This window comes from Coregonus clupeaformis, chromosome 15 (assembly GCF_020615455.1).
Source record: "Coregonus clupeaformis isolate EN_2021a chromosome 15, ASM2061545v1, whole genome shotgun sequence".
Taxonomy (NCBI): Eukaryota; Metazoa; Chordata; class Actinopteri; order Salmoniformes; family Salmonidae; genus Coregonus; species Coregonus clupeaformis.
The window spans coordinates 20985440-20997596 of NC_059206.1; the positions used below are offsets into that span (position 1 = coordinate 20985440).

The 12157-nt window shown below is 42.2% G+C and overlaps 1 protein-coding gene across 2 annotated transcripts in view; it reads left to right on the forward strand.

The window, feature by feature from the left end:
* The first annotated feature begins 1957 nt into the window (after positions 1-1957).
* The window catches only part of LOC121583259 (retinaldehyde-binding protein 1-like), a 28441-nt gene continuing 18241 nt past the window's right edge, over positions 1958-12157 (forward strand). Inside the window, exons 1-3 of one of the 2 annotated variants that reach the window (XM_041899443.1) lie at positions 1958-2088; positions 3746-3786; positions 6841-6969. In XM_041899443.1, coding sequence (XP_041755377.1) covers positions 3778-3786; positions 6841-6969 — 138 coding nt within the window. In that variant the 5' untranslated portion in view covers positions 1958-2088; positions 3746-3777. The remainder of the gene's footprint in view (positions 2089-3745; positions 3787-6840; positions 6970-12157) is intronic. The other variant, XM_041899442.1, reaches the window with a different exon arrangement.

Genomic DNA, 12157 nt, shown 5'->3' on the forward strand with positions numbered 1-12157 from the left:
AGAGGAAAGGAAAGTGTTACTGGTAACATCAAAGCGGTGACCCGATCCTGCAGGTTCATGCTCTACAACTATCACAGAGTACGACCCTACCTTACACAGAAAGCGGCACAGGTCCTAATCCAGGCACTTGTCATCTCCCTTCTGGATTACTGCAACTCGCTGTTGGCTGGGCTCCCTGCCTGTGCCATTAAACCCCTACAACTTATCCAGAACGCTGCAGCCCGTCTGGTGTTCAACCTTCCCAAGTTCTCTCATGTCACCCCGCTCCTCCGCACACTCCACTGGCTTCCAGTTGAAGCTCGCATCTACTACAAAACCATGGTGCTTGCCTACGGAGCTGTGAGGGGAATGGCACCTCCTTACCTTCAGGCTCTGATCAGACCCTACAACCAAACGAGGGCACTTCGTTCATCCACCTCTGGCCTGCTAGCCCCCCTACCTCTACGGAAGCACAGTTCCCGCTCAGCCCAGTCAAAGCTATTCGCTTCTCTGGCACCCCAATGGTGGAACAAGCTCCCCCATGACGCCAGGACAGCGGAGTCACTGTCCACCTTCCGGAGACACTTGAAACCCTACCTCTTTAAGGAATACCTGGAATAGTATAACAGTAATCCTTAAGTACAGGTTGATGGGTGTTGAAGCATTGCTTTAAATTAAGGATAGGACGTTCAAGTGGATTGTTTTGTTGAAAAAATTAAACTGGCTCAAACCCTGTTAGGGGGTAGTTACACACATACCCCCTCACATTGAAATCTAGACTCAACAGTCTGACATCATCAATGACAAAATTGGCTCCTCATGAGGTGTCTTAAATATCCTGCACCTTAACTGTATTTTTGAAGAGATGCTATGGGGGTTTTGTATAATTTTAGCCAGTAGTTCTAAAAGTAGCACTCACAAGCCAAAACAGGTCTGTCATGCCAAATAGTGTCCACTTGCCAAAATTGATTAGCTGTTAGCGTCCATTGCTATATCAACGGTGTGATAAGCTAATGCTTCGATTTTTGGAGATCATTACAGCAGCCCATTGTCAGCCTCAAAATGTCATCCCGTCATGTTTTTTCAAAAAGTTAGGCTTCAACCAATTGACACTTATGTCAACTGGCCATGCTCCCAGCAGGCTTTGCGGTGCCAATGGGAAAAGATGAGCGTCAAAAAATTTATGTTTCTGTCAATACATTGCAGTCAGTGGGAAAAGATTAGTGTCACAGGGTCAACGCTTATGCAGTACATTGCATTCAATGGGAAAAATGAGTGTAAAAGGGTTGACGCTTATGTCAATACATTGCAGTCAATGGGAAAAGAGAAACAACAACCACCTGACACTTCTGTCAATACATTGCATTCAATCTGAAAATATGAATGTCAACCAATTGATGCTTATGTCAATACATTGTATTCAATGGGAAAAGATGAATATCAACCAATTGATGCTTTTGTCAATATATTGCATTCAATGGGAAAAGATTAGTGTCAAAGGGTTGATGCTTATGTCAATACATGGCAGTCAATGGGAAAAGAAGAGTGCCACAAGGTTGAAGCTTATGTCAATACATCACAGTCAATGGGAAAAGATTAGTGTCAACTTTTCCCATTGCATTCAATGGGAAAAGATGATTGTCACAGGGTTGACGCTGATGTCAATACATTGCATTCAATGGGGGAAAAAGAGTATCACAGGGTTGACGCTTATGTCAATACATTCCAGTCAATGGGAATAGATGATAAGATGAGACTCACAGACAGACAGACATGTCTCTCTCTCTCTCTCTCTCTCTCTCTCTCTCTCTCTCTCTCTCTCTCTCTCTCTCTCTCTCTCTCTCTCTCTCTCTCTCTCTCTCTCTCTCTCTCTCTCTCTCTCTCTCTCTCTTTCTCTCTCTCTCTCGTTAATTATATCACAGTAATGTAGTGTGACAGGTTAATCCTTCTCAAAGTGACACAACAAATCACTCCTCCCCTCCTTTCAGCCCCTCTGCTGTCCTCTCTCACTCCCGCATGCCTTATCCTCTACCACCCGGTCTCTCGCTCGTTTTCTTACTCACTCCATCCCTGCCTGTGCAGCACCCAGAACCCCATCACTAAGGTAAGGCATGTACAGCCTCTGCTCAGCAGAAAGGAGACACTAATTCACTTTATTAAGCATGCTGCTGGTACATGCATAGGTTATACAGTACACTCAGAAAAAGGGTTCCAAAAGGGTTCTTCAGCTGTCCCCATAGGAGAATCCTTTCTGGTTCCAGGTATAACCTGGAACCAAAAAGGGTTATCCTATGGGGACAGCCGAAGAACCCTTTAAGGTTCTGGATAGCACCTTTTTTTCTAAGAGTGTACATATAATGCAATCACTGGTAAATCAGTTGCTAAAACACATTCATAGAGGTTGCTTCTGTTTCTGTACTTTTGATGGTCTCTTTCTTTTTGTACACTCTTAGAAAAACCAAACAGGGTTATTCGGGTGTCCCCATTGGAGAACCCTTTGAATAACCCCTTTTGGTTCCAGGTAGAACCCTTTTGAGTTCCATGTAGAACCCTTTCCACAGAGGGTTCTACATGGAACCCAAAAGAGTTCTACCTGCAACCAAAAAGGGTTCTCCTGTGGGGACAGCCACAGAACCCTTTTGGAACCCTTTTTTCTAAGAGTGTTCTGATGAAACGTGTTGTGTTGTGTTGACTTTGTGGTTATTATGATGATGATACAATCTAAAAAGTTGTGAAGAGCTAGTTTCACTGTTTCAAAACACAAGCGTTTAGGTCTGATTCTGTTTGTAGGGATGCTGGAGTGATGCTAAATGTACACCTGTAATATTTTTCCATTGCTGACATTGTGCCAGGTCTCTCTCGATTTTTTTTTTTACACCTCTAGAGATCATTAATAGATTAAAAATGGATAAAGAATGCAAAATAAAAATATATATATATTAAAACATTTAAAAAAAAGTTTAAATAGACAAATGCAAGTCTAGCTGTAATGCACACAGTGATGCGCTCGCTTCTTAAAATTCCACATGTAGTTCTATATCTGGATTAAACAAAGATGTCCCAAAGCAGAAACACGTTGGTTGATCAGAATAACTATCACGGTGTGGCTATCTGACATAAATTGTTATATGTTATATCTTTGTTATGTGGATGTTAGAGGAAGTCTGATTTACTTTACATTTTCTGTGTTGTTTCAGAGAGCTTTGACCACCACGTTTGTAATGCAATGTGAAAAAATATATGTGAAAAATATATGGTAACATGTCAAAAATACCATTTTTTAAAATATGTATTTTGTATGTCAAAAATACATGGCAGATTACAAAACTGATTGAAAAACATTTGCTTTGATTCAGAGTGCATAAGGGTGGGGTTCCCAGTGCCCCCTCATTGTAGCCCTGTAGTCAAGAGAAGATGCATGAAATAGGATAATCTTATCCTATGATCATTCTTTCATCACTTAACTTTACTGTTGTCTTCATGTGGAAGAGACTCTCTGCCACCCCCCCCCCCGTCCGTCCGTCCGTCCGTCCGTCCGTCCAGTACATGTAATCTAATTAATTATGATGTAAAAGGCTATAAACTGATCAGAAATCAGCACACCTACTCTTAGACTCCTAAAGTAGTACAGCTGCTCTTAAAGTACTGTTTTAAGTGTTGTATTGAACCCAAACATTATTAAATGGTTTTTCTGGGAGCACAGTAATTGAAGGGTTCTGGAGAGTAATCCATTGTATTTTCTGTTCCAACTCTTTTCTCTTCACAGTGTCTGTGAAGCTGCTGCAAGACCCTGTGACAATGGCTGCTGTAAGTTAATTGAGTAACTATTCAAAAGGTTACTATCCTGGTTGCCAGTCTGTTTATACTTTAGCCAACTAGTGAACTATTCTAAAGGCTTTTATAACTAGAGTGGCACTCTAAGTCTGGCTTTATCAGTGCAACAGTGTTGTATCAAAATCAAATCAAATCCAATTGTATTTGTCACATCCGCCAAATACAACAGGTGTAGACCTTACACTGAAATGCTTACTTACAAGCCCTTTACCAACAATGCAGTTTTAAGAAAGAATACCTTAAAAAAAAGGAAATAAAAGTAACAAATAATTAAAGAGCAGCAGTAAAATAACAATAGCGAGGCTATATACAGGGGTACCGGTACCGAGTCAATGTGCGGGGGCTCCGGTTAGTCGAGGTAATTGAGATAATATGTACATGTAGGTAGAGTTATTAAAGTGACTATGCATAGATAATAAACAGAGTAGCAGCAGCGTAAAAGAGGGGGTGCAATGCAAATAGTCTGGGTAGCCATTTGATTAGATGTTCAAGAGTCTTATGGCTTGGGGGTAGAAGCTGTTTAGAAGCCTCTTGGACCTAGACTTGGCGCTCTGGTACCGCTTGCCGTGCGGTAGCAGAGAGAACAGTGAATGACTAGGGTGGCCTTCCTCTGACACTGCCTGGTATAGAGGTCCTGGATGGCAGGAAGCTTGGCCCCAGTGATGTACTGGGCCGTACGCACTACCCTCTGTAGTGCGTACCCTCTGTATTGAGGTGCTTGGCTTGCCAACAAGAGTTGTTTCCCACTGGACAGCAGTTGCTTTCCACCGGGCAACTGTACCACATGTCAATGGTGGTAGCTAACGTGGCCAATTTGTTCCAGCCTACATGAGATATAACTTATAATATTGGTAGTAAACATCTGGATGTGATACAGTCTACTGCTTATTGGGGAGAGTTTGCGCTGCAAGCCAGCCTCACAACAACACGGGGCACAGTGTCCTTCACCTGGAGCCAATATCAGGCCAGGATGACAGCTAAAGCACATTTATTGTAGTGATTTTCACCGAAAATGTACAACTACGGCATTAACGTCTACATTTTTGTAAAAAAACAACAACAAAAAATGTATCTGATAAAAACTGAATGATTCTGAACACTTTCCCAAGTCCCAACTTTGGCAGACAAGTTTCAAATTCTCACTGAAGTTTTAAGCCACAAACATAAACTAGCTAGCTGGGAAGGGCTCATCAGGACAATTGACTGAACTGAATCTGTTCGTCTACAGGCGACATTCATCATCAATTTGGGCACCAGACGTGTTCGTATAGCCTCCTCCTTTCGGGGGACATTTGAATGTCACTATACGTCGCTGGTTAACTATGTTGTTATGTAAAATATGCAGGATCTGGGATGGGCTCCTCCTAATCTAAGAGGTGGCCTTAGCAGCCCTCTCTATAATCATGTGAGGCAGATTAAACACTCCATTGTGTGTGTGTGTGCGTGTGTGCGTGTGTGCGTGTGTGTGTGTGTGCGTGTGCGTGTGCGTGTGTGTGTGTGTGTTTGTGTCTTTGCTTGACTGTGTGTATCTGCTGGTATGAATTTCTCAAATGTTTTTCTGTCTACACCTGCAGTTTGTCCGTAGACATTGAGATTCACCCTGTATTGACATTAATTGAAAAGGAACTGAACCCAAACCCTCTTACAGAGTGAGGTTGCCAATTCCAATAACCTTTCCATGAATTAACCTCTTAAGGATCGGACCCTTTTTTTCAATCTTCGCCTAAAATGACATACCCTAATCTAACTACCTGTAGCTCAGGACCTGAAGCAAGGATATGCATTTTCTTGATACCATTTGAAAGGAAACACTTTGAAGTTTGTGGAAATGTTAAATTAATGTAGGTGAATATAACACATTAGATCTGGTAAAAGATAATACAAACAAAAAAACATCTGTTTTCTATAATTATTTTTGTCCCATCATTTTTTAAATACAAGAGAAAGGCCACAATATAATATTGCAGTTTAGGCGCAATTTAGAATATGGCCACTAGATGGCAGCAGGGTGTGTGCAAAGTTTCAGATTGATCCAGTGAAGCATTGCAATACTGGACTATTTTGTATCAAGTCTGCCCAAATGTGCCGAATTGGTCAATTGATACATTTGCAAGTACATAACTATAGAGAACATACAAAAAAATGATATGGTAATACAAAATGTAAGTTTACACACTCCCAGGAATGTCATACATTTACATGTTAGTCATTTAGCAGACGCTCTTATCCAGAGCGACTTACAGTTAGTGAGTGCATACATTTTTCATACTGGCACCCTGTGGGAATTGAACCCACAACCCTGGCGTTGCAAGCGCCATGCTCTACCAACTGAGCTACAGGAGGGTGGATCATGATACAGCTTATACACTAACTTTCACAGATCTAGCTGGCAGGGTGGGGTGGGTGTGGAGCCCGAGACAGCAGGGGTTCAAACTGTAGAACCCAGTTCCTACATTTGAATATAAAAATGGATTTTATCAAACAAAACTATGCTATATTTTATCTCTGGGACCCTTAGGATGACAAATCAGAGCAAGATTACTGAATGTAAGTACATTATTTACCTTCAGAGGTGAATGTATCAAACCAATTTTTCGTTGTTGTGCACTCTCCTCAAACAATAGCATGGTATTTTTTCACTGTAATAGCTACTGTAAATTGGACAGTGCAGTTAGATTAACAAGAATGTAAGCTTTCTGCCCATATAAGACATGTCTATGTCCTGGAAAGTTTGATGTTACTTACAACAGTCATGCTAATCACATAAGCGCACGTTAGCTCAACCATCCCATATACAGGACACCGATCCCGTAAAGGTTAAGTAAAGGAATGATGGAGTGATGCATTTTTTAAAGTATTCAAATAGGGCCACCAAAAAGATGACAGCAAAGATTCATTAACGTTACTTTCACCGATTAAATCATGTTGGATCAATGATTACACAAGGAAAGGAGGAAATGAAGAATGAAGGAATTCAAACAGGTTCTTCATCTATCAGTGAAACCCTGATCATGTCCATCTGTCTAGACCGGAACGTTCCGTATGGTGTCGGAGGAGGAGCAGGCCATGAGGTCCAAGCTGGAGCATCTGACTGTGAAGGACCACGGGCCTGTGTTTGGACCCTGTCCCAAACTGCCTGTACACACAATACAGAAGGTAATACCTATAACACCTTAAAAATCCTATTGTTGTTTATGACATTTTCAATCCCAATAAAATATGTACTATAAAAAATAACGTATTGCCTGCACATACACTCAGTGGCCAGTTTATTAGGTGCACCCATCTAGTACCAGGTCGAACCCCCTTTGCCTCCAGAACAGCCTGAATTCTTCGGGGCATGGACACGTTTCTCAATTGGTATCAAGGGATCTAACGTGTGCCAGGAAAACATTCCCCACACTATTACACCACCGGCACCAGCCTGTACCATTGACACCAGGCAGGATGAGGCCATGAACTCATGCTGCTTACGCCAAATCCTGACTCTGCCATCAGCATGACGCTACAGGACCAGGATTTGTCGGACCAGGCAATGTTTTTCCACTCCTCAATTGTCCAGTGTTGGTGATCGCATGCCCACTTCTTCTTGTTTTTAGCTGAAAGGAGTGGAAGCCGGTGTGGTCGCCTGCTGCAATAGCCCATCCGTGACAAGGACCGATGAATTGTGCGTTCCGAGATGCCATTGTGCGCACCACCAATATTTGCGTGTTTGTGACCCGCCTCTTAGCTTGCACGATTCTTGCCATTCTCCTTCGACCTCTCTCATCAACAAGCTGTTTTCACCCACAGGACTGCCGCTGACTGGATGTTTTTTGTTTGTCGCACCATTTTCGGTAAACCCTAGACACTGTCGTACGTGAAAAGCCCAGGAGGCTGGCCATTTCTGAGATACTGGAACCAGCTTGCCTGGCACCGACAATTATACCACGCTCAAAGTCGCTTAGGTCACTAGTTTTGCCAATTCTAACATTCAATCAAACAGTAACTGAATGCCTCGATGCCTGTCTGCCTGCTTTATATAGCAAGCCACGGCCACATGACTCACAGTCTGTAGGAGTGAACCATAGCGATTGTCAAGGATGCACAGAAATACAAAAATGTGTGTGGAGCTTTGTACCGACACGATGTTCAGATTATTTGTTTGCAATATGTGATCTACAGGCTAAGAGAGCTTCATGAACAGTTTATTTGATTGTGGGCTTTGAATAGTGTGAGAAGACAACAAAATATTTCAGATTTTAATTTGGATTTCATGTAATGGACATACACAAAATAGTCCAAATTGGTGAAGTGAAATTAAAAAAATAACTTGTTTCAAAATATTCTAAAAAACTAATACCGGAAAAGTGGTGCGTGCATATGTATTCACCCCCTTTGCTATGAAGCCCCTAAATAAGATCTGGTGCAACCAATTACCTTCAGAAGTCACATAATTAGTTAAATAAAGTCCACCTGTGTGCAATCTAAGTGTCACATGATCTCAGTATATATACAACTGTTCTGAAAGGCCCCAGAGTCTGCAACACAACTAAGCAAGGGGCACCACCAAGCAAGCGGCACCATGAAGACTAAGGAGCTCTCCAAACAGGTCAGGGACAAAGTTGTGGAGAAGTACAGATCAGGGTTGGGTTATAAAAAAATATCCGAAAATTTGAACATCCCACGGAGCACCATTAAATCCATTATTAAAAAATGGAAAGAATATGGCACCACAACAAACATGCCAATAGAGGGCCTCCCACCAAAACTCATGGACCAGGCAAGGAGGGCATTAATCAGAGAGCAACAAAGAGACCAAAGATAACCCTGAAGGAGCTGCAAAGCCCCACAGCGGAGATTGGAGTATCTGTCTATAGGACCACTTTAAGCTGTACACTCCACAGAGCTGGGCTTTACGGAAGAGTGGCCAGAAAAAAGCCTTTGCTTAAATAAAAAAATAAGCAAACACGTTTGGTGTTCACCAAAAGCCATGTGGGAGACTCCCCAAACATATGGAAGAAGGTACTCTGGTCAGATGAGACTAAAATTGAGCTTTTTGGCCATCAAGGAAAATGCTATGTCTGGCACCAACCCAACACCTCTCATCACCCCGAGAACACCATCTGATGTTTTTCATCGGCAGGGACTGGGAGACTGGTCAGAATTGAAGGAATGATGGATGGTGCTAAATAAAAGGGAAATTCTTGAGGGAAAGCTGTTTCAGTCTTCCAGAGATTTGAGACTTGGACGGAGGTTCACCTTCCAGCAGGACAATGACCCTAAGCATACTGCTAAAGCAACACTCGAGTGGTTTAAGGGGAAACATTTAAATGTCTTGGAATGGCCTAGTCAAAGCCCAGACCTCAATCCAATTGAGAATATGTGGTATGACTTAAAGATTGCTGTACACCAGCAGAACCCATCCAATTTGAAGGAGCGGGAGCAGTTTTGCCTTGAAGAATGGGCAAAAATCCCAGTGGCTAGATGTGCCAAGCTTATAGAGACATACAGTTGAAATCTGAGGTTTACATACACCTTAGCCAAGTACATTTAAACTCAGTTTTTCACAATTCCTGACATTTAATCCTAGTAAAAAAATCCCTGTCTGAGGTCAGTTAGGATCACCAATTTATTTTAAGAATGAGAAATGTCAGAATAATAGTAGAGAGAATTATTTATTTCAGCTTTTATTTCTTTCATCACATTCCCAGTGGGTCAGAAGTTAACATACACTCAATTGGTATTTGGTAGCATTGCCTTTAAATTGTTTAACTTGGGTCAAACGTTTCGTGTAGACTTCCACAAGCTTCCCACAATAATAGGGGTGTAACGATTCGTTTTAACAACGATTCGATTTGTATCACGATTCGTGGTTGTCGATACGATTCAAGGACGATATTGGTTCATTTAGAATGATACGATCCGAAACGATTCAGTGACTTGAAATCGATTCAGTAACCTTTTAGCCAAAAATTGTCATGATTTAACTGGATTTGAACCCAAATGCAGACAACTACACCAAGCCAGAGAAGGTTTAACAGGTTTATTTACAATGTTCAATTAGTCCAGGTTTCCAATAATAGGGGAAGAGCAAGTCCAGGTTACAGGGAGGGTAACAGATCCAGGTCAGGGCAGGTGTGGTACCGTAATTTCCTAGTGTCCGTGGTGAGTCCAAAAGGGAGGTCCGGTAGTGGAAAGTAGGATGGTGGTGGCAGGAGTGAAGCGGAGGCAGGAGTCAGGTTCCAATAATCTGTGGCACAGGAGAAAAGTAAATAGAACAGGCCAAAAACACAAAGAGCGAAAACAAACAGGTTGAGTCGGCAGCGAGATTAACATGGTCGTCTTGACTATGATCTGACGATGAGTGGCAAGTTTGACCGGGTCTTAAAGGCTGAGGTGATTATGGTGAATGAGCTGCAGCTGGAACCCTGACTCCCGCACACCAGACTTCACTCCTGCAATCAAGGACAGACAGAGGGGAGGGGGAGAGCATAGAGAGAGCTACCTAGCAGCAGTAGGCCTAACAAAAATTCAACCAGTGTGACTGAAATAAATACCTGGATACTGGACAGTGCAGGTGAAGTTTCCTAGATTCCTGTTTCTTGTAAGGACCGCAATGGTGGCTTGATAATTTCTCGCTCGTCGGCTTCTCCTCTGTCGTCCGCTATGTTTTGTTGTCTTGGCGCCTTTGCGCTGCTGCTGGCGCGATGACGTCACGGATAGGCAGACTGAATCGAGTAATGTTTAAAGCCTTTATCATTAAAAGTGCTAAGAAAAAACATTCATATAAAGTCTGACGTGCTTAAATCCAATGGGTTATTTCCTAGTATCGATACAATCGATTTATTACATTTTAAAACGATGTTAGATCGATATATGTTGTCCAAAAGGCCAACTCGCCGAGCACAGATCGATGTAGTTGAATCATAGGAATATAAATCAATACATCGATGTAGTAGATGGATCGTTACACCCCTACACAATAAGTTGGGTGGATTTTGGCCCATTCCTCCTGACAGAGCTGGTGTAACTGAATCAGGTTTGTAGGACTCCTTGCTCGCACATGCTTTTTCAGTTCTGCCCACAGATTTTCTATAGGATTGAGGTCAGGGCTTTGTGATGGCCACTCCAATACCTTGACTTTGTTGTCCTTAAGCCATTTTGCCACAACTTTGGAAGTATGCTTGGGGTCATTGTCCATTTGGAAGACCCATTTGAGACCAAGCTTTAACTTACTGACTGATGTCTTGAGATGTTGCTTCAATATATCCACATAATTTTCCTTCGTCATGATGCCATTTATTTTGTGAAGTGCACCAGTCCCTCGTGCAGCAAAGCACCCCCACGGCATGATGCTGCCACCCCCGTGCTTCACGGTTGGGATGGTGTTATTCGGCTTGCAAGGATCCCTCTTTTTCCTCCAAACATAAAGATGGTTATTATGGCCAAACTGTTTTATTTTTGTTTCATCAGACCAGAGGACATTTCTCCAAAAAGTACGATATTTGTCCCCATGTGCAGTTGCAAAACGTAGTCTGTGTTTTTTATGGCGGTTTTGGAGCAGTGGCTTCTTCCTTGCTGAGCGGCCTTTCAGGTTATGTCGATATAGGACTCGTTTTACTGTGGATATAGATACTTTTGTACCTTTTTCCTCCAGCATCTTCACAAGGTCCTTTGCTGTTGTTCTGGGATTGATTTGCACTTTTCGCACCAAAGTACGTTCATCTCTAGTAGACAGAACGCGTCTCCTTCCTGAGCTGTATGACGGCTGCGTGGTCCCATGGTGTTTATACTTGCATACTATTGTTTGTACTGATGAACGTGGTACCTTCAGGCATTTGGAAATTGCTCCTAAGGATGAACCAGATTTGTGGAGGTCTACAATTTTTTTTCTGAGGTCTTGGCTGATTTCTTTTGATTTTCCCATGATGTCAAGCAAAGAGGCACTGCGTTTGAAGGTAGGCCTTGAAATACATCCACAGGTACACCTCCAATTGACTCAAATTATGTCAATTAGCCTATCAGAAGTTTCTAAAGTCATGACATAATTTTCTGGAATTTTCCAAGCTGTTTAATGGCACAGTCAACTTAGTGTATGTAAACTTCTGACCCACTGGAATTGTGATACAGTGAATTATAAACAATTGTTGGAAAACGTACTTGTGTCATGGACAAAGTAGATGTCATAACCGACTTGCCAAAACTATGGTTTGTTAACAAGAAATTTGTGGAGTGGTTGAAAAAACAGTTTTAATGACTCCAACCTAAGTGTATGTAATATTCCAACTTTAACTGTACCCCAAGAGACTTGCAGCTGTAATTGCTGCAAAAGGTGGCTCTACAAAGTATTGACTTTGGGGGT